This window comes from Crassostrea angulata, chromosome 7 (genome assembly GCF_025612915.1).
Source record: "Crassostrea angulata isolate pt1a10 chromosome 7, ASM2561291v2, whole genome shotgun sequence".
In the NCBI taxonomy this organism is placed as follows: Eukaryota; Metazoa; Mollusca; class Bivalvia; order Ostreida; family Ostreidae; genus Magallana; species Magallana angulata.
The window spans coordinates 32409986-32432691 of record NC_069117.1 but is presented as its reverse complement, the minus strand read 5'-3'; the positions used below and the strand labels follow the sequence as shown (position 1 = coordinate 32432691).

The 22706-nt window shown below is 35.5% G+C and overlaps 3 protein-coding genes across 10 annotated transcripts in view; 1 reads left to right on the top strand and 2 right to left on the bottom strand.

The window, feature by feature from the left end:
• Positions 1 to 1831: 1831 nt before the first annotated feature.
• LOC128156566 (basic salivary proline-rich protein 3-like) lies at positions 1832 to 15295 on the bottom strand. Its single transcript, XM_052818741.1, has 6 exons — positions 15087 to 15295; positions 10986 to 11024; positions 9454 to 10002; positions 8673 to 9270; positions 4115 to 4144; positions 1832 to 2453 (listed from the first exon to the last, which is right to left on the bottom strand). The coding sequence occupies exons 1-6, from the start codon at positions 15124 to 15126 to the stop codon at positions 2408 to 2410; spliced, it is 1302 nt and encodes a 433-aa protein (XP_052674701.1). The 5' UTR covers positions 15127 to 15295; the 3' UTR covers positions 1832 to 2407.
• Positions 4313 to 8464, top strand: LOC128156564 (uncharacterized). The gene is made up of 4 exons (XM_052818740.1): positions 4313 to 7323; positions 7486 to 7643; positions 7847 to 7961; positions 8078 to 8464. The coding sequence occupies exons 1-4, from the start codon at positions 4456 to 4458 to the stop codon at positions 8291 to 8293; spliced, it is 3357 nt and encodes a 1118-aa protein (XP_052674700.1). The 5' UTR covers positions 4313 to 4455; the 3' UTR covers positions 8294 to 8464.
• Positions 15296 to 18035: 2740 nt separating the features above from the next.
• The window catches only part of LOC128193065 (uncharacterized), a 54827-nt gene continuing 50156 nt past the window's right edge, over positions 18036 to 22706 (bottom strand). For all 8 annotated transcript variants that reach the window (XM_052866282.1, XM_052866289.1, XM_052866285.1 and 5 more), the window contains 5 exons: positions 22255 to 22591; positions 21054 to 21236; positions 20549 to 20835; positions 19498 to 20261; positions 18036 to 18690 (listed from right to left, as the gene is read on the bottom strand). In XM_052866282.1, coding sequence (XP_052722242.1) covers positions 18341 to 18690; positions 19498 to 20261; positions 20549 to 20835; positions 21054 to 21236; positions 22255 to 22591 — 1921 coding nt within the window. In that variant the 3' untranslated portion in view covers positions 18036 to 18340. The remainder of the gene's footprint in view (positions 18691 to 19497; positions 20262 to 20548; positions 20836 to 21053; positions 21237 to 22254; positions 22592 to 22706) is intronic.

The window sequence follows — 22706 nt, the reverse complement described above, 5'->3', positions numbered from 1 at the left end:
GTATCATCAGCATTTTCTACAGTGCACAAGCAATTGGCATGAGTTGGGTAAAAACATATAAATAAGCATAATACCATATATAATACTATATTTGTATTTATTGTAATTTATTTGAGCAATGAGTGCAGGTTTCCAGTGAACATGGCAAAATGAACTGCAATTGCTCTGAAACTTCCAAATATAAGTGTCAAAGGTCATCCCTGGAGCCAACATTGCAGATCGATCAAAAGATAAAACCTTCCCCTAGTTTCACCTTAATTTAGTCGTATCCATAATATAACCACTTAACTTTAAGACAGTCAAAAATACACTGCAAGAACTGTTTGATTGTGATGGTAGCTTACAGTTTGCTCGTCAAATTGGATGAGACAAACAATGAATTCTCTCGGGTTTTTTTCTTCTTCAACCTTTTCTTGTTAAGGCCTCATTTTTCTACCACTGCTTCGTGATGGTTCAGACATTTATAGATAATGCACGGTTCGCGGCTTTGTTTGTTTTTTGTATTATCAGATACCAAATCCATGTAGCTATGTAAAGGCTGGTTTTTAAAAATACCGGTATGCACAAAAAGGGGGAGGGGGTAGTGGGGGAGGGGTAGTGGTGGCGATGGTTTTTATTTTATTTATTTATTTTAAAGCACCCCAAATGTAACATTAAATGTGGGATTTAAAGGCAAGTTAGAATTGGTCGATTTACTATATATTTGGAACTTTCTTTGAAAATAAAAGAATAAAGAATTTTCGGGTGAAGACAAATGGTGAATTTTGATAGAATCTGAAATGTTTATTACTTGTTTTCATATTTTTTTTTTATGCTCGTGAATTTTTTAATGAATTCATCATTCATCTTTAAATTATTTTTTTCCGATAACAACCTTATTGACAAAAAAATTGTTGAGCTTTTTCTAAACATCCCTAAAGCTACATGAATAAAATCTCTTTGGCGTTATAGTAAGTAATTTTAACCCATGTTCAAACAACCCACAGTGTATTAGAAGCATTTCAACAAGACCGTGGACTTTCAGTAGGATGTAACGATCTATTTCTTGCGTCAAAACAAGTTAAAATGACGCTGGTTTCAAGTGAAATATACACCGATTGCGTAGTCATCGCTCAAAAGCCAGACAAATCTTGTGGATTTCAGAGAGCCTAGGCTAAGCGGCCAACAATGAAATAGACATGCCAACGTCACATTGCCGTTTGACTCAACTACCAAAAGTCCAAGCTCTTGTTAAAATGGTACTATATATACATTAAAATAAAACCATTTTAACTAGAACTTGGACTTTGGGTAGATGGTGTCAAACAGCATTGTGACGTAGGCTTGTCTATTTCATTGCTGGTCGCTAAGCCATCGCTCTTTGAAATCGACAAGATTTGTTAAACTAAGACTACGCAACCGCTGTATACATGTATTTCACTTGAAACCAGCGTCATTTTCAACTTGCTTTGACGCAAGAAATAGATAATTACGTCCTACTGAAAGTCCAAGGTCTTGTTAAAATGGTTTTCAGTGTATTGCTTAGAGAGTGTTACATCTTCCCAAGTCAAGGGTTTCTGATCCGCTCCGTTCTACATAAACGTTATGTAGAGCAGAGCGGATCAGAAAGTCTTGACTTGGGAAGATGAGAGTGTTACGGTTTATAGTGATTTGTATGATAATTTTTATTTAATCCGCTGATCAGATATTTTGCTATACCCGAAAAAATGACACATGTCATGTTTATTCAAAGAGAGAACCATACCTCCCCGTTCGTAGTTGTTCCTTGATTGAACTAATTTTCATGAGAACTCCACCATCAGCAAAATGATTTGAAGAAAAATACAACAAAAAAAACATATATAATTTATTTATAACAACATCATGAATAATGTATACATTTGCATACATTCCTTTCAAGACCACAATTGATATTTATTTAAAATGCATCTTTTAGTTTATGTAGTTTATATGACATTGAAAAGTTGTTGAAAAGAGTATTGATATACATGTACATGCGTCTGCAGTAATAAATATATCTAAATTTTGTTGAAAAATAATCACTGTTGTGTATATATATATATATGCAAAAATCTCTAGACGTTTATTTGTAAGCCGGAAATAAAATAAACACATGATAAATTGATAAGTCAATGAGAAATGAGGGGACCCACTTTCATCTCGACACACTAAATCATTCGCACCATTTACACAAAAAACAACGGCGAAATATACGAGGAGTCGTTTCCGGATGTCGACTCGGTTCTGCTTTTATATTCTGTAACGGTCATCTGATCACAAACTATGGACAGTGTTTCCTGGGAGAAATATACATGAATCTGTGTATATATGGCGAAAACGAAACCCGATGACCAGTCACAATCATGTCCAAAAGAACTTCAGTTTGAAAAATATTTTTTTCTGCCTTTTATGCCTTTGCGGGGACCTTAGCCAGAAATTGCACTTTTGGTGGTCTGCGAAAAGAAATGTTGATCATTAGCTACAATCTGAGCAAAGAACAAATAAAAAAAAAAGACTGTTAATGAAATAACAACTTGCAGTCCTTTTTTAAAAGGACTGCAATACGTGGACCATATGAACGTGTTTCTAACGGAAACGTGAAAGTCTTAAGATTATCAGAGATTCCACCGACTCTGGTCCCTTGCTTTTAAACGAATACGTCTACAGGGGGTACCTCTATTTGCAAAAGTGAAATGATTACTATCATAGTAGCAAGCATTATCTTATTCTGTGATGCTGACTGTTCATATCACATGCCGATCATTTCCTAAAAACGAATACTTTGTTCAATTACTACAGTTCCTTTGAACATGAACATAGCATGAAGTCCCGACTCAGGTAAACTTTCCTAGTTCCCTGGTCTACCTATAATCCCACACTGGAACCAGGCTAGCTCATGCATAAGCCGAATTGTCCCCATAGCAACCGTTTTAACCTCGCAGATATATTTTCTGCGTGGACCTCAGGGTTCACGCAAAAAACAATCGTACTGATAATTTATAATCAAACATCACACTAGAGGTTTGAATAAAATATCTTTTCTTTCTCCTTTCCATTGTATATTCCATATTTTAAAGGTATTCATGTATTAAAAAATAATAACGATCGAAAGTTTTAAAACGTCTTCTTTTCATTAAACAACCTGTGACAAATGCATATTAGCGATTTGAAATCTTTGCTTAAAGTCACGTGATTCTATTTCTAATTTTGATGAACGAAAAAAATATAGCCCAGACACCCACATTACCTGAGAAAAACAAGAACAGAAAAACAAAAGAAAAATTACAATCCTAAATCCTAAATCTTAAAATTCCCCTAGCATAAATAACAGACAATTTATAGTTTCGTTCATTGCGCATGCTAGCAGAGATAGGTCAGCTTAATTTGTGGTTTGAGTCAAACAGACATTCTATTATGGTGAAAAAGAAAAATTCTTATCCATAACAGTCTACGATCTTGTCACCTTATATGCATTTTTTATAACCAAAAATGTAGTGCATGTACAATAGTTCAGGGGTCTCTTTATGGGGACGGAGTATTTTTCATTAACCGCGAGAAAGAAATCCACGTCATAAAAATGTCGGCTATTCATCACTTTTCTTCAGCTATTTAGGACAAATCGTGGGCAAAAAAAAGTCGTGAGCCCGAGTCATTCCCATTATTGGTACGCATATGTATTCCCTCTGTTAACTAGTGCATAACAAGACTTTAATGGGCATTATACAATCTTAATCAACATGAAAAGTCAATAATAATGCCAGTACTGTGATTTTGAGACGTTTTAGTAATCTGTTGCAGAGAGAGAGAGAGAGAGAGAGAGAGAGAGAGATAGAGAGAGAGAGAGACATTATAGATGTTGATTGTCCTCTTTGATTTATCTTGCTATACATGTACCATGTGCATGTAGTAATGCCACTGAGACCTTCTCCTTTTAAAATCCAAAAGATATCAATTTGAAATAGGCTTTTGTTTCTTCTTTTCAAGACATTATTATATCAAATGCTCTTTGCAAGATTAAAACGGTAAAACGACGCTCATAAAAATTACAGACCGAGATGAAAGCAAAGATCAAACAGAAAGAGAAAGATTGATATACATGTATAGTTGTACATACCCATTTCCACCTGGCGGATACATCACTTGGCTGTCAAAAGCAAAACACCAAAAAATGATTTACAATGTAACACAACACAAGGTCACAGACTAACAAGAAAAAAAGCTTTAGTTAGTCAAAGTTTGCATCAAAGGGCGTGAATTTAAATATTTGGAAAAATTCATTTTTAGTATCGGTTTTTCTTTGACTGAGTTAGGCTGTTCAAAATTAATACTACGTTTAACATAACCCGCGCGCGTAGGTTTCGGCGAAATCGTCGTTTTGAAAAAACAAACAAATCCGGATTTTGAAAAGTCGTTCCGGTTTGGTTTTTTATTTAGCGATTGAATTCTATATCTCGTATGAGGGAAAAAACGTGTTTTCAACAGATTACACGAAGAAAAATGGGTGTCTATACAACTATTAAAGTTAAAGAAACGTTTAAAAATGGATTGAACAGAACCATAATGGATCACTATATGATCGAAGTGGAAGATAAAATATCATTTCGAGAATGTTTTATGTCTGTCGTGAAGTCGCAGAGTCTGGGTTCTTCGTTGTTTCTGCACAGATTAGACCCACCTTCGCCCAAAGACGAGGTTTGTTGTTTTATATCTAAAATGAAAGACAAAGCCGAAATACGAGTGAGCCCAACTCTATGCATTAAGGCAGCATTAGAGGCCCACAGCTGCAATTTTCTGACATTTGATATAGTTAGGAATGATGCTATCACAACCACAAGTGAATCCAATTCGAATGCATTTGACGTTCTAATGAAAAATGCAAGATCACAAGCTAAAGCATCACGCTTTTATCCATTGAAATATGCCAATCCACAAAGGGGTGACTGGATATTGTTCAATGATATTTCTAGTCTACTTGAAAAGGAAGGGGCATATTTTAATGCTGGCCAAGAACTTGTGGCTAGGAAAATTGCTAATCAAATCAGCAACAGCATATATTACATTTTGCCACATCTTTCAAAACTGAAAACAAGGAGATATGACTTTCCAAAGCTCTTTTTAGAGAATTTAAAAATTGGGGAGAATGAATCCCAACCATATAATGACCCCACCAGTCATAAACACAAGACTCCACATCTGTCATCAAACACCTTAAAGCAATATGCTGATGAATTATTTGGGATACTCACAGAGCCTGTCTTTATAACTGAAAGGTTTAATTCTTTAAAACAGAATGTTACCCAATTAGCCAAAATATTTATCAAATACTCACAATATATTGATTCATGTAATGAAGCCATGAACCAAAATCATTCTGCCCTTGAACCTCTTAGATCAACAAATGATGGTTCTTCGTCTGCTTTTCAAATGAAACCAGGCAATGCTCTTAGAATGCCAGTTACTATTGATCGTTACAAGTCACTTGAACTTAAATTGAGTTCTCTTCCATTTTATGAGCCCCTACTTGTGAATGACTTTGCCCCTGTCAATGGACAGAAAAGGTACAGATACATTCTAGCGCTATCTCTGCCCTACCAAACTGAAACATACAGTTATAGTGCAGGAAATTATGTTGGCACATCTCATTTTGTTTGGCGTACACCTCCATGTGCAGATTTTAATGCCTCAAAGCAAGTCATGTCAAATATAGACAAGCAGATACCTATGTACCATACTAGAATGATGCGTAGAGAGTTTCAGTCCAGATTTGAAGGTCTAGTCAGTACAAAGCCAGTAGTAATGCAAGAAATGTATCGCTTCCTTACTGGGGATAGTTCACAGGTTGTTAATGATATCTCAAAGGAAGTAAAGGCTAGGTTAGATATTCTCCTTCAAACTGGTGACTCTGAGAACTTAGTAGATCTCCGTGAGTTAAATAAGGGCAAACCTGTGAAATTTGACACCTTTTTTGATTGTGTACAGGCTTTTATCAATAGAAATGCATTGGAAGCAGTTGATGAGAGAAGGCATGAACAGCACACTCACATGGCCTTGGCAATTTCTGTTCATGATCTTCGAGAACAAGTATCAAAAGACTTACCAGAAGGTACAGCTATTCCCAGTGAGAACTATTTGAGGCTTCAATTTTGGCCAACCAATCCTTATTTTAAATCTGCCATCTATTATACTGGGAAGTTCAATGTGAAATACATGGTTCAATCACGACAGTTGCGCTCTCAGCATGTAGATTCCCACTATGCAGCTGCAAGCTTTAAGTATCTGAGGGAGTTCTGTATAAAATTTCAGCCTTTCTGTACATTTTTGTCACTTGACGACAAACATCAAATAAAAGTAGGTGAACCTGGCTACCCTGTTGCTGCTGTGGAAAGGGGCCGTCAAGTTTTAGTTTCCAAAGACCAAGCCTTTTCTGTTGGTGACCATGATTTCACAAAATTCAAGATAACACCATCTGTTGCATTTAAGATTCAGATACCTGATTCCATAGATAAATCATTCTATGATGGCCATGTATATGTAACTTTGAAGAATACTATTCTTCAACCAAGTTCACCTATGAGACACATGGTCGAGATTAGTCAGATTATTAAAGATCAGGGAAATCCTATATTGGTGGTGTTTAGTGATGGTGGAGGTGATCACAGGCTCACATTTGTATCAGTACAGTTAGGATTTTTGAGTCTCTTCATAAAATACAAATTGTCACACATTGTTGCTGGTAGATGTGCTCCCTGTCAGAGTTACATAGATCCTGTTGAAAGGGTTATGTCTGTCTTGAACTTGGGTTTGCAGTCAGTAGGCGTCATGCGCCAAGAAATGCAAAGGGGGTTTGAAAAGCAAATCAGTGGTTTAAATACAATGGCAGACATTAGAAACAAGGTAATGAAAGATGGTGCTCTCAAGAATGAAATTGATTCTTGTATCAAACCTGTAACTGATTTGCTTGGGAGTACACTTGGTAGACTGAGCTGGAAAGGAAAACAGATTAACATTCATGAAGCAGCCTCTGAAGCTGAAATTGATGCAATGTTTGATACACTTAAGAATCTTGAGCCAAATTTTGACAAAAAGAACATGCAACAGAAACACCTCAAAAACTATCCAGTTCTTCAGAAGTTCCTTGAAACTCATTGTCAGAGGCACCATTACTTGTTCACCATGAAAAGGTGCAGAGAACGAGATTGTGCAGTCTGTAATATCGCAGGTGATGAGATTATACCTGTTGATCTTTTGGAGTCCCTCCACAAGTTTCCTCTTCCTGTTCCTGATGATGGTGACAATGCAGATCATTACAAGTCTTTTGAGCAGGTAACAAGTTTACAAGAAATATTTGCAAGTATTAATTATGTACATTGATTAATGAATATCAATATTGATAATTTATCACATATATTGCATTTGTTATTGTATGTGTGTCCTGAGACATGAGAATGACAGTTTTCATTTTAGTGAATGGTGAAATATTTGCAGGTTTGGGGTTCAGTTCCTACAGAGAAGTATAGGCCAAGTCTGGGAAGACAGTTGGATGAAAGTCAGGAGCTGGCTGTTCCATTCACTGTCTCTGGTGAAAACTGCAGGGGTTTCATCAAATGTGAAGTGTGCCTAAAACCACGATGTTACTATGCACAGTAAGATACTACATTAAAGAGTTTCTTCCTTACATTTTGGTCAATTTGTAATCTTTGAAATAAAACATGTACTTCAAATATATTGACCAACATACTAGTAATTTAAAAAGAACAGCAAATTGAGTTCTTAATGCATGTGGTCTTCATACATGCAAAGGAATATCTACATATATTCATATACATGTACAGGTGTATATTTATAGGAAGAAACCTACAGAAAATGAGGTTGCTGAAGTGGAGGAGAGGAAGGAAGATGTTGAATACACTTGTGGGGGGCAGATTTTCCAAGAGCCATGTCTTGTATATGTAGAAGTTAAGGTACAATGATCTTACAGTTGTGGAACATTGATACAGCTTTATAAAATTATGTAAAATTTGATCGAATATGTGTCATTATGAAAATGCATTGAATATTAGCATTATTTTGATTGCAGATAACCTGTGAGTCACATATTGCCAGCAATTATTTCCATAAAAGGAAAAGTTTTCCCTTGGTATGTTTTGTTTGCGGGAATCAAAATCCAATGGACATTCCACTTGATGTCATCGCAAGCCACTCTTCCGCTCATCCTGTCTGCATGATGTGCTCCCAGATGGGATACAAACCAAGATTGAGGAAAAAATCTCTGCTTGGAAAACGCAAAAATTGACTTGGGATAAATTTGCAATGTGTACTATTTCAAAGTGTTCATGTAATATTAACTGAACCGGTGTATTTCATTAAATACATGGCTGTTTGAAATTTTTGTTTGTTTATTTTTTTCCTCCCTCCCTCGTAGGTTTTAAATTTTCATGTTATGTTAAACGTAGAATTAATTTTAAACAGCCTTAGCATACTCTAAACTTTTCTATTATGATTAACAATTTGCTTCAACGAATCATTTTTGCTCACAAAATAGAAAAAGTCTTATTTTGCAAACACTAAAAGCCATGAATGTTGTGGTAAAAATAACGAACAGACGTCATGAAATGATTATTGTAGGATATTGTTAAGTTGCTTGCAATGATGCTAGAGTTAACTTGACTTACATTTTACAGTTACCAGGTACCGTGTGGAATTCGACAAAGTTATTATCCACTGTGTAGCGATAAGTAGGACACTGTTCCCCAACTGTCTTGGGGGCTTTGACACCAAGTGGCGGTATGTTCTGTGATACAGGAGGTTTCTGAATCATGTTGGCCGTATTGCTCATAGATGCCTGTGGCCTCGGTGCCATAGGTGGAAGGGCCTGTTGCGGTGGTTGCATCGGCTGCTGAGGTTGCATTGACTGCATTGGTTGCATTGGTTGTTGTGGTGGCATTGGCTGCATTGGTTGTTGTGGTGGCATTGGCTGCATTGGTTGCTGCGGTTGTTGTGGTGGCATTGGCTGCAATGGTTGTTGCGGTTGTTGTGGTGGCATTGGCTGCATAGGTTGTCTCATTGGTGGTTGCATTGGGGATTGCATTGGAGGCATACCAGCGGGTGGTGGCGGTCTGTACTGATTTGTGTTAGGTCTCATCTGTTGTTGTTGTTGTTGTTGGAAGTTATAAGGTGGACCACCGCCGTACGGAGGCTGGTTATAGCTGACCGGCTGACCTTTCATCTGAGGTGGACCTTGGGGTGGACCATTGTTTGGATATTGTTGACCTGTCGGTGACAAAAAACAAATGAACTGTGATGATATTGTAAAAGAACAACACATGCTCAGACCTTCCAGTGGTACAAATACACTGTAAGTATTTCGTTTAATTTTCCCTTAAATGTTATATTTTGATATTAATTGGAGCTTATCTCTTATATCGATTTTAGAATCGATTGTTGGAAGCTGACCTCTGAAAGGCTGATTTGAAGGGGGATTATACATATTCTGTTGCCCCTTAAGCGGTCTCTGAAAACTTGGAGGTACGTAATTTCGCGGTGGTTGTTTTTGATTTTGGGCATTAGGTCCCCTTTGTGGCCACATATTTTGGTGACCACCTGGTGGTCCCATCCAATTGTTTCGCCTCGGCTCTGGTTGGTGTTCCTGTCTTTGGGAGGGTGGTCCCCGCCGTTGTGGCTTTTTCGGTGGTGGGGGAGGTTTGGGTGTTGTTGTTGTGGTTGTGCTTGTGGTGATTGGAATAGTGGTTTCTTCTAGTTCGAATTCTGTCTCTACCGTTGTTCCTGGTGTGGTGGTTGTGGAGGTAGTGGGAAACACTGGGGCGTTATATCCACCTCCCACCGATGGGTTATTGTAGGGTTGGTTATATTGTTGATTATACTGTTGGTTATATTGTTGGTTGTAGGGTTGACTGTATTGTTGATTATATGGCTGGTTGTAGCCCTGGTTGTTGTATGGTTGGTTATATCCCCCTCCGCCGAACTGATTCGCCATGTAGGGACCTTTGAACCGGAAATATTAGGTAAGATCCAATCACTGACTACGTTTGCAGAAAGGCAGATTCCCCACGCGTCACGTGATTTCACCGTATGCAGAAAATTGCAGATATACTGGTACATCGTTCATTGATTATAGTTTCAAATGTTTTTTTTTCTAATTATGCATGGTCAGAGGTTACATAGAATCTTTGGATAAACGTGGTTAATAAGATACGTGTGTAGTTAGGATATCCTCTCCATGTTTGGTTAGACATACTTGGTCCGATCTCAAAATTAATAGATATATCGATTTAAACCCCTTGTTCAGTGTGTACACAGTTTAACTCAAAATGCAACTTTCAATCTACATAGATTATGCAAAACTTACTAGATTAAAGGAAGAAGAATTCTAAAGAAAATGCCGGAATCCTTTACCAAGGTGATGTTAAACTGAATCGACTACTTACGTGTAAGGGGGGGGGGGGTGTCTACTATGGGTTCATGCTGTTAATGTACAAGTAACAATCTAGATTAACTGTTTGCGGGAATGTTAGTTCATGCCAGAAATCACGTGACGTCAGGTTCTTCTGCCCAACTGCAATCGTATTCAGTATTTTTCAAAGATATGTTGAACAATCATCAGAAATTAAACATAAAACACGATTATTTATAATACCAGTTTCACTATACATATGTACGTTTTTATTTAATTCAAGGAACAGCCCGCCACCAAAATATACACAAAAAGCTCAACACTCAGATTCACCCGTAATAGTGTGACGTCATCAGTTTTATGTCACAAAGTTGTTTTTTTTTCAGTTTAACTCTTTAAAAAAATAAGATTATACGATGGGTCTCCTCTGAGTGTTGGTAGAATTACGACGATCGGATCCAAGTATACGACTACTCTAGCTAGTCTTAGGTTTCATGGAGAAAGTGTTTCAATCCGTTTAACACAGAAAAAAGATTAACCTTCCTTGTAAACCCAATGAATCAATTCAACTTACCATGTGCGGTCTGGGCTTCCGTAATAAGCAAAAGGGTATCTAAAAAAGAATTGAAAAAGATCATGAATCCTTAGTTATATGCGTGGTTATCGCTCTTTTTTAAACTTGATTATTATCAAGTATTAATCATGCCGTTCGATTTAAATTCTAACCAATACTCATATTTTTAAAAAGTATGTTAATGGTTTTGTCTTACAAATATGTTCTTTTCTATTTTGGTAATATTCGTAATTTTTAGATGTTTTATTTCTTTTTTGGAAATTTGTTTACTTTTGCTTTACTTTTCGGGTCGGGTGTTTGATATGCAGATACGGTTCATTATTGACGACAAAATAATATTAAGGTGGTATGGGACACTTCCATGTTGTGACGTATTATCTGTCGAAATAAACAATAAAATTAAGTGCAGTTGTATAAGTAGTTTCTTTCCCAATATTGTCATCTAACAGCGTAGCGCAGTGAGTTAGAAGGTTTACTACGAATCTGTAAGTCATGAGTTCGAATCCCACTGTGAGTTTTACAAATTTTACCTTTCAAAATATTTTTAAAAGCTATTTTTTGGTTAGATATTGTAAAATTTGAAAATTCTAAACCGGTGAAAGTCATCCAATTATAATGTACTTTAATCCACATCAATATCGACAGATGTCCCATACCACCTTAAACAAAAAATGCTTCCTTTGAACCTGAATATGATTTTTTCTTTCTGATTTGTTAATTTTTGGTTTTCGTGTTTAAAAAACCTTTAAAACACGGTTATCCTCAAAAAATAAAATTGCAAATAAGACAATATGTAATTATTCTGAACTTCAACTACATAAACTGGACTAGCTGTACTCAAAACCCTGAACACATGAGTCTCAACAGTAACAGCATGTTCATAACAAAAAGGGTTGATTTTTGCTGTTCACTGTCACCGCCCTATAATTAATTGTTTAATTATCTGTGACCCAGACAGTTATTTTACGGGCTGTGTGGTTAGTACTAAGTGATTCGATGTCCAACAAGTTTTTTTCTTCTATTAACTGCTAATCCTGTGTAAGCCACCTTGTCACAAAAGCTATCTGGTAGGTAATGTGTCCAGCTCAAAGAAAGGAGCTCATGTTTAGGCGCAAATACAGAAGCATTTGTAATCATTATAAAAATGGTGTAAATATTTTTTTGGGGGAATGATTATTCATGTATTGATTTCGCACGAGTAGAGTAATGTTGTCTTCCAAATACTAGAAAAGTTGGTAAAAACAAAAATAAAATATGTCCTCCAGTGTTTCAAGCCATAATTATAGCCATAATTTTGAACGATCTAAAAATAATTGTAAAAATATTTAACTGTATACATGTACTAGGATATACAAATATTCTTCCTGTGTTTCAAGGTTTATATGGAATAAACTGACCTAAACATTAACTTTAAACACCGTTAAAGTCTTATTCAAATTGCCTATTATCGTCGATAACAACTTACTTATAACTTGACAGGGATATCGAAAATTTACAGTACGCAGCAGATGATATCTGTACGATATTATGTGTCCAAATCTCTGCCCATGATATCAAGAATATATGATTATCATACATTATTGTCCTCTTGTGACATATATTAACGTGGCTCTGAGCGAATAGACAAACTTGAAGAAAATACTGAATTACTGAACAAAAAATGTTTTAATTTGTTATATACTTACCAATTTCCCGTTTCTTTTACATTATTACCACTATTTAACAAAATTTAGAGTTAAGTATGAAAAAAAAACCATTATATATGATTTTTAACTTATATATTTGATCCTTAACAATTGGGGGAATCCCAAGGGAAGGAGCATACATTCACACGTTTTGCAATATTTCATATAGAGGAACACACTGAAAACAGAGCATGAATGTCGCCTTATTCACTTCATTTTGGGACAAAACTATGACAAGAATGATTGAATGTCTACAACAGGTTGTTTTCAAGTCTGGTCTATAAAGGCTGCTCATCAAATATCAGCGATACAGAACTGTAAGATGTAGGTGTCCAGATATGGTAAAGATATGGTAATTCGGGGTTATTTTTGACCATATACGTGCTTGCTAATGTATGTGCATGAATTATTACCATTTAGCTCTAGAGAGGGAGTGGTGAGGAAGGAAGAGAGAGAGAGAGAGAGAGAGAGAGAGAGAGAGAGAGAGAGAGAGGTCAAAGGTTAAGGTCAAAGGAGTAAAGAAACAATTTGTGGCAGAAAGGAACTACTCTAACTATTACTTTGAAAATGTGTCTTAAGATTATTTTATCTTGTTTCTATCTCTGTTGTACACCATGATTTAATGAACTTATTAACTGGTCATTACATGGTCCTATTTTCGCACTATCTATAGCCCTTGGGTATAAAACAAAATCATTTCCTGAAACGTGATAACAAGAGTCTTTAATTAAAATGTCTCTAAAAATTTACTCATGCTCGTAAAACAGCGAGTTACCTTGATGAAAAACATGTAACTGTTCATGGAAATTTGAAAAAAAACCAAGGATGGTTGTTTAAAATAGAATGAAATTTTCTTTAACTACAATACAACCAGCAATTACAAAGTATAAATAAGCGATGTTTTTCAACCATAAAGATTTCATATGTTCGGAGAGACGTCAATATTTACTATTTAATTATCTTCTAACTAATACTAAAAACCTACGGTCAACTTAAATGGGAAAAGGACTGGTGGGAAAAAGGAAAAGAAGAAACACTTCTTGTTCTTGCAGACAGTTGCCCAATTAATCATCCGGTGTATTTATAGCCACTGTCTTGACATATGGTCAACGTCGAAATGATGCAGCGATGTCGCAGTAATCCTGTTGTTGTTAAATTGAAACGATACCTTCTGAACGAAAAACAACAAGCACGTTAATTCTTCCAGGAAAAAAAAATCCGCCAACAATCCAGATCACCCAAGCGTTTCTTCAAACGAAAAGATGGGTGTAATCCATGCGTGTCTTTGCACTGTCGCTGCACAGTTTTATTGACCAAAGGGAACATAACATCTCACGCATTAATTGGCAATAACAGTTTATGTCCGCCCGCAAAACATGCAGAAGTGTTGCCATCTACATTTATGTCCGATTATTACACATAGTAGAATTTTTTTTTTAAATTTATGTCAAAACAACCTATTGGGCGTTTTATTGTAATTTAGGACCACAAGCATACAAAGACGATTTTGTGGAACGTGGGCTATATAAATTACACTGTTGAAGGCACAGAAACATTTCAAAGACCAAAAAAAAACCAAACCCAAAACCGCTCAAAATTAAAAAGAAAAGAAATATAAAATGAAAATTCTTTAAAATAAACACATTGAATTCCTTATATAGAGATCGTCTATGTGATTTGTTCGTGAAGTTTCATTTCCTCTTTATTTTTATAATATGCCTGCGTTGATTTTCATTTCCTTTTCTTTCTTTCCTTTCTTATCATCATCTTAAACCGCAGCTCAATTAGACCTAGAAAAAATTGCTTGCTACCAAACATTCATTTATACCGCAACGTGGAAGTGTTCCATCAAGTATTCCAAAGTTGAAAAATTTGAGCAATGAGAACATGGAACAATTACAAACTAAATTGAAACATCATACTTTTTGAGAAGAAAAAAATTATGACGATTCTCTTTTTTTAAAAAATCATAAAGACAGGAGCCAAATTATATTTGATTTCAATGGACATTTTTGTTTTTAGCATGATTTACAAATATCATAAACGATGTTTCATTTGTTTCGAATTTTCAAAAATTAATCTTCTTGGGACGAATAAATTACAAAATATCTTCTGCGTACACAGATACGTATCTTATGAAAACAATAACCATAAAATAGGCCATCTCTGTACAAATATAGTTAAGTTGTGTCGGTTTTAATAATTTTTTGTGGTTCATCATTATCTTAAAATAAGTACATACTAATCTGTAAAATGGTTTTCTCTTTTTAAAATCTTTCGACAAAATACTATAATTAAAAATCAAAATCAAATCAACTCGTCAAAACATTATTTTTTAACACAAACTTACAAAAAGCACTGTTGCCACTGACGTAAGAAAGAAGAAAGAACACTTAAACAGTTAAAAAAAACTCACCAAAAAGAAATAATAGAATCCCTTTGTTGAAATGTCTCATTATTGCTCAAGTATGTTCATTAAAGTGACCAGCAGGAATGAACGGCGTAGTACGAAAACCTGTATCAGTACCCTACTAATTTCCGGAATTTGTTCTTGCCCGCTGCTGGTTCGACTTTCTTTACGAGAGCGACTGCCCGTCCCCCCGCACTAGGTGTTAATGACAGCGAGTGCCTCCATTTTATGTCAGATGTCATCTAGCAAGTGGCTACGAAAATGTCCAATATAACTGTCAATGTATATTCATCTGTTGTCCTTTATTACTGAATACACAATTGACAAATCTTGAAAATAGAGAAGATTATTTCTATTTGGCTAGTCTGTTCAAAGAATACGTGGAAACACACCTATTGAGCCATAAATGAGTTTATTTCTTTTGTTTGTTTATCACTATTGATAATTAAAAGAATTGTCGAGGTACTGACGCATAGCTCGCTTATACCAGCATTACACATCGAACACGTATTTCATTACACACCATGTCCCATTTCTACTCATGTTAAAAATTCAAAGAACAAGAAAGCATTATGTATTTTCCATTTTAAAATTAAACATTTTAAATTTTTTTTACCTAAACCCAATTCAAATTTAAAAAAAACACCAACATTTGAATTTTCTACCTTATTTTTATTAATATGTTAATTAAACTTTGTATAAAATAGACATACTTAGTATGAGTTGCAAATTTAAATCTTTTCATAAAATTTAATTTTTGTTGATGGGGTGAGTGGATCCTGAGCGTGGAAACATTTTTTAGATCCAAAATATTAAAGTCCTTTATTTTCATGTGCAAAAGCTTAAAAGATCAGCTTCTTAGAGGTAATGATTTTTTTCTTTTAAAGGATTTAATATGTGACGAAACTGGACAAAGATACCTCCATTAAAACGTTATTCAATGGTGAGATATTCTAACTCCACCTATAAATCAGGCTTATTAAGTAATACAGTAGTGTTTTTAGTACTTTAAGCGAGGAACTAAAACCCTTAGAGATCCACATAACTCGTGTTTTTATCTCCGTTCTCACTTAATCCGGAGACAGAACTTCTAAGCTGTCATGTTACTGCAATTAATTAATAAGTTATCCTAATTGACCGTAGTCAGGATACAATATGGTCTTTACAACCGACAGACTTGTAGAAATCCCGAACAAATGACATCCAACATGCTGTTTATTGCTCAAGGTTAACAGGTATTTTGTATAGCATTGCTTAAGGATGTTAATCACGCGACTTTTTGTACACCATCAGGGAGACTTCACGGATTCTTTCTCTTCTTTTTTTAATAACTGGTCAAAGGCCACACGCATTAGCTTGTTAAGAAAACTCGCTTATTTATAAACAGATGTATTTCCTACTTAATAACACAAAGACGAGGGGAGACATGCCTATTTTTAGACTTGATTTTTCAAATTAGCCAAACGATATATAGGATGATGTTGCCCTTAACGGTTGTTTGGGAATATATGTTGTAGACAGCGTTTGTGGACGTTTTACTCTTTCCCTTTGCTTTTTACATTGCTTTTCGTTGAAGTTCTCAAATGCTAGTACCCATACGTCAATCTGTTTAAAACCTAACATGCTTGCTGGAGTGTAAACCAAATAAATTTTTTTCTGATTTCTACTTAAAATGATGATTTTAAATAATGTTGATAATAAACCTCACACTTTATGGTTAACATGTAGGAACTGCATTCAGCGCAGACGCAAAATTTGGGGTTTCGTTCATTTAAATGCCATAAAAACTGTTCTCTCCGACGTATGTCGTACACGAGGCAAATGTTGTTAAAACTGATTATGCCCCTTTAAAGCCACACGCAACCTTCAGCATCAGTTATGTTTTTCGCCTGAAATCTTTGGATTACCCGTTCTTTTGACGCTATGTATTATTTCTTAATTATTTTTACTATTTGAAATTAAAGTTGGAGACTTAAAATATTGTAATGTACGCCAGCTTTGAGAAAATTGTCAACAGAATTTCTATGTTGATCACAAAGTTTAATTATTTAATTACGCTGCAGGAAATTGCAATTTTTTTCAGTGTCATTGTATTATCATGAATGTACTTGACCATAAAATCGTAAGAATACTTCAAAATGACGATAAATATAACATCATGAAAATTTGTCTTAAATAGTATCCTAGATTTGGTATTCCAGATTAAACGTACATTTGTAACCCGTGTTTGATCATTTCGATGCCAAAGCTTTGCCGATGCTGATATCATCGCATCTGCTTCCAAACGTTTTGATCTTTCCGCAAACACTCCAGCAACAATTTGTTGTTGTCCGTTTCATTATGAGTGCATTCACTGCAATTTTGAAGAAAGCAACTAACAAAAATACATGGATTTTATACAACAATCCCCCCTTTTTTTAAACTTACTAAAGAATTCTTTGAAGCATAAGGCTTTGTGATGGCCAATTCTGGCATTTAACCCACCCACCAACCATGATGACATTCTTCTGAGTCAACCACGTGCATGATCTTTTGTGTACGTTTCAGTAGTCACAGAGAAATATACGATTAGTGGTAACCACTTCCGTGTACGCGATGTATATTTCACACCGAGCACCTGGTTGATGCCATCGGTGAAATTGAACATGAAACATACATTTTTGTATTGAAGCGTAAAATTACAACGTCCTCATTATCACGTTGTAGTAACCATCCCGAATTCTAGGTTTTATTTATTTTTCTCATGTGACAGAAACGCGTTTTGTCTTGTGTGTCTGGCATCTGGAATATATTGTTAAAGAACATAAAAAGATCATATTAAAAAATATTAACTTGTTACAACCCTTTTTACTTCATGTTATCATTATGCTTATTTTCGAATGTCACCTGTAAGTACTAATAGCCATCCCCCTATCTGAATCTTCCGGAAAAATTCTGATAGAACTGAACACGAGGTAAAGAGGTAAGCTTTTAATAACATTCATATATATCATAAATCTTGTAATATGCTGCATGCAAAAAATACGATTGCTACAAGAATAATCAAGTAAGTTATACACATATGTAAAATAAACTATATTGGACGGCTTGCTAACGAAATTTTATCACAGCTCAAAAGAAAAATGCATAACATATATACCAGGGTGTGTTTTTTTGTAACACGTGTAAATATGCCGCTCTCTGATGCGACCATTACAAGTTAAGGATTCCAGTTCAATATTACATTAGGAATATTGCATTAGCGATTTCCTCTTTGACATCTACTGATAAGGAGTGAACAAGGGAGTGAAAGCATCTGGGGACAGTTCCTTGTTATCCCGATGGCGTTCGAACACGATATTTGCGATTTCCTCCCGGCCCATGTCTCTCAGTGCGTTTGTTAGGGAGTTTACAGCTCCGTCCTTCTTGTCTTTGCACATGCGCTTCCAGTAAAGAAGGATTTTGTATGTGACGTCAGCCATGCTTAGACCGTTTGAAATGGCATCGAAACCGAGGCCAGTAATGGTGCTGTCGGGTAAATTCAGGTGAACGGCCAACGTCAGACCTTCCGGAACCAATTTAGATAAATTGCGCAGACTCTTTCCAGACAAAACTTTTGACTCTCTTTCAACTGAAAATATACACATTATAAGTTATTTCATCTTTAAAGATATTTCTCATATAAATCTGTAGTGGAAATTCAGGATTTGTGATACATACATGAATACAAAATAGTATTTTGAAAATACATGCATAGTCATACATTTTGTGTATGCACCAATTTAGAGGCAATATCTAATACATGCACATGCATAATTAATGAATTGAACCTTGCCCAACTTGAATTTGCATGCAATTTGGTAGCACTATGGGTTGGTTCCAAAGACAAAGTCTAACATTTCATCCATATCTAGCTGAATTCTAAAACATCTTTTAACAGGAGGGATATTAAAAACAAATATAATAAGCTTCTACTGACAATTGTTCATCAGTATATTATTCATGCATCTTTTAAGATTTAGGGATTCTACTAAAACTACAACAACAATGTGGTTCGAAATAAAATTAAATAATCCATGCAATGCGGTTCATGCAAATGAAATTCGAGCTACACATGAAAAGCCGTCTTGACTATGTTGCAAACAAATGATTAAATCTTTACCTCTTGCTGTGAATCAAAATAAGATAATTATCATAAATCAATTTAACAGGTTTTATACCCATCCGAAAAAAGAATTAAATAAATCAAACTGAAAATTCTTGTTTAATATGAAATGACAATAAATACTGATAGATATATGGTGTTCATTTTTTCTGCATCTTTGTGAGAGTGAACATGTGGAAAGTGGTTTTAAAAATGTAAAATATTGCTTTTCAAAGGAAAAGTTATCGTTCTTTTCAATAGAACGTATAACTTCAACATAAGAGAAATACTTACTTATAATTGGCTTTCTATTGGTTCTCATCAGTCTCTCCATTACAGTTGGCGGGAGTGGTTTAAATTTTTGAATTACAGGGACTTCCGGTTTGTCCTCTTTGAATACAGGGGTATTCAATATGTCGAAATTAACCTTTTCTTTCTTAGGTTCTGGTTCTTCCGGTACGAACTCCGGTTTGAAATAGGCTTTGACGGTTTCCTCGTCGATTTCAATATGAATGGAACATGTACAGTTCTCTTTAAGGTTTTTGTCTTCAATCCCAAGAGGATCGAGGTTTATTGCACCACTGATTGCGCGTTCTTCGTTTGTTTTCGGCTCTATGACAAACTGTCGGTAGCTTTCCGGTAAATACCGGAAATAGTGGAGTTCTCTGTTTTCCATATAATTGCTTTCCGAATTAACTTTAATGTCATCCACTACTGAAAATTCCCATTTCATGCCATCGTTTATTTCACACGTTGGAGGAACTTGCAATTGGCGTGTTGGTTGCTGAAATTTTTGTGGCCGCCGAAAGAAATTGGTACCTTCGTCCTTTTTGACAATTTCTTTCACAACGTGTTTAAATCCCTTTTCACTCATCTCTTTCACACGACTCTCGAGTTTACTTAGTGGCATGCATTCTAGAACCAAAAACCAAAGTTTTTCCTGAAGGTTTAAGAAGGCCACGATTTCGCCCTTTTCCCGATTGTTGCGATTTTCTAGGACTTGCGCTGCGGGCGGAAGTCGTTTTTTCCTGTCTGGTTTGGACTGCATAACACAAAACCTGCAAAATAAGCGTTTGCCAAAATATATTTAGTGATGTTGTTCTGCCTGCTAGAAATAACAAACGTGTCAACAAAATATGGTTGTACTATACAAATACTAATATACTTTTTAAGAGTATTGCATTCTTTTGGAAACGTGTCACAGAAGCAAGTATAATAAAATTATCTATTCTACAAGATTAAACAAGCTATTTTTCAGTTCTCCTTAAGTTTTAAGTTTTAGACATAGATTTTAAAAAAAGAGATTTAGTTAAAAACACAACGGATATACATGTATAACAATTACTTTGTGAGGGATTTTGTATCGAACGTCACGGTGGTTCTTGTGAATTTGTACTTTGAATCCACCAACTCCCAACCGTTTTCGGTTTTCTGAAGGACTGCGATGTCGTCATTCTCCTCCTCCACTTCAACTCCAGTCGGTAGAGGAAGCTTTACGGAAACTGCGCGTTTGAAAACGCAAGGTGTGCTGGGAATGAGGTCGATAAACTCCGTCGCCAAAATGAGGTCGGCTGTTTCCCCGGGACTGAGTTCTTTTGCAAGCTGAAGTTTGTCGCTGGGAATGGGATTTATCTAAATAAAAAAAGAGTGGTAACATTTTTTGCTGTTTTTTTTTCACAACGCATACCCTAACGTAAATGTCAGAGACACAGAATGTAACCGTTTGGTTGCTTGTGAGACATGCAAAATGAATGCAAACATCTGGAATTTAAAACATTTGAGCATGACTGTGTAAGCTGGTAGATGCTTCATTTCAACTACATGTAGTTTTGTGTATCTATCATTTATACCTGGATTGCACATTGAAATGGTTTGTCATGCGCCTTCTTTGGGAATCGCACGCTGATGTAACGGCTTATGTGTGCGTTGTACAAACAGCCTTGTGGAGTGACGTCAAAGATCTCCTTTTTAGGGGTAAAGGTCACAATGAATATTCCTAATCTGTCCACCTCTAGTTCCACGGAGCAATCCTCCTGCAATGATTAATATTATTTATATAACGTTTCCATCGTTGTATTCTATATTCGGGAATGTTGGGTGAAGAGTACTAGTTGGAGGAAAAGTGAACCCAAGTTCAAATTAAGAGAACAAACGTTTACGTCTAAAGTAATAGGTGAAAAACGTAACTGGTTACATGCAACAACAAAAGGAGAAAATCTAGACGTATATAGCTAAATACATTATACACATGGACAAAATAAATCTCAGTTGATTAAATTTTTTATTACATAATTTCTAACAACGCCCAAATACAGGTTTTGAATAACGAGTCAATGTTTTACTTCAGCATCGAAACCAAACCAACTTGTTGTGAAAACAAAGAAGTTACAACAAGTTCACCAGAGAATAGGAGGGTATACTAAGTCAATAAATGGAGTGTTTACCATTCAACTTTACGATACCATGGAATGTTTGTCCACTCTTCATTATAATGCGGGGCATTTAATTTAACTTTAGTATACCTAACCCCTTTCACTTTTTTTCTGAACGTGAATTCTGCGTTTCTATATTTGAATTTGGAGAGTAATGTGAGGGGTGTTTTTTCGCAATTGATTTAATGCTTTTGGTCACTATTTATTGAACACGTCTTTGTTATTTCTATCGACCATTTTAAAGTACATGGTACTTAATTATTGTACATAGGAAGAATATTATCATTGGCACCTGACGTCATGTATTTTTTCTAATAAAAAAAAATACACCTCCTACCTTGCAAAGGTTACTAATTTTAATATGGAAAAAATGTATAAAGTTAGGCTCCTGTTGAATATATCCTTGTACATGTATATGTGATGTATTTCAAATCACATTGTACCTAATCAAGTGCGATTATTTAAAAATTTTGTCTTGCCCGATCGAACACACTTTTATACAGATGGTGAGTGCTCTGGTTAGTAATAAACACTTTTGCAATCCACAAACGATTTCATCTAAAACTCATTTTGTAAAGGAAGTGCACGTCTAATGACCAAAATCTGGCTTTTTTATTACCTTCTTTAAAAATCCAACATCCACCCATTCGTTTTCATCGCTCCACTTTCCTTTAACGTTTATTTCATTGTGTTCAGTCTCAATTTGGTAATACGGAATTTGAATGATGACTGACTTCTTTAGAGGATGCATGGTCGATTGTAGCGTGTATATTTCGCTCGTGATGTGTTCGTATGACGGGAGGGTGGGGTAGTATTTCCATCTCTGTGAAGGAGATGCCACTTGACAAGTAATAGTGTCTTTTTTGCCAAACAGCCCTTCCGGCAAGATCAGTTTCCCGCCATTCGGAAGTCCGAAATTCCCGCCCTTTTTACCCGGCGAGTATGTTACTTTTAAGCTGGAAAAAAAATCATTAAAACCCCAGGTTAATTAAAATTGCACCCAAAAAAATAATTTATAAACTGTTCACCGTTTACGTAAACTTATTCTCTAAATGTGAGAACATTATTTGG

Excerpts from the sequence above, each read along its gene's own strand:
- LOC128156564 (XM_052818740.1), top strand. The coding sequence starts at position 4,456 with ATGAGGGAAAAAACGTGTTTTCAACAGATTACACGAAGAAAAATGGGT. Across the intron at positions 7,644-7,846 it reads CCACGATGTTACTATGCACA|GAAGAAACCTACAGAAAATG; the intron begins GTAAGATACTAC and ends GTATATTTATAG. Across the intron at positions 7,962-8,077 it reads TTGTATATGTAGAAGTTAAG|ATAACCTGTGAGTCACATAT; the intron begins GTACAATGATCT and ends TTTTGATTGCAG.
- LOC128156566 (XM_052818741.1), bottom strand. The coding sequence starts at position 15,126 with ATGAGACATTTCAACAAAGGGATTCTATTATTTCTTTTTG. Across the intron at positions 11,025-15,086 it reads GATTCTATTATTTCTTTTTG|ATACCCTTTTGCTTATTACG; the intron begins GTGAGTTTTTTT and ends ATTCTTTTTTAG. Across the intron at positions 9,271-9,453 it reads TTCAAATCAGCCTTTCAGAG|GTCAACAATATCCAAACAAT; the intron begins GTCAGCTTCCAA and ends TGTCACCGACAG.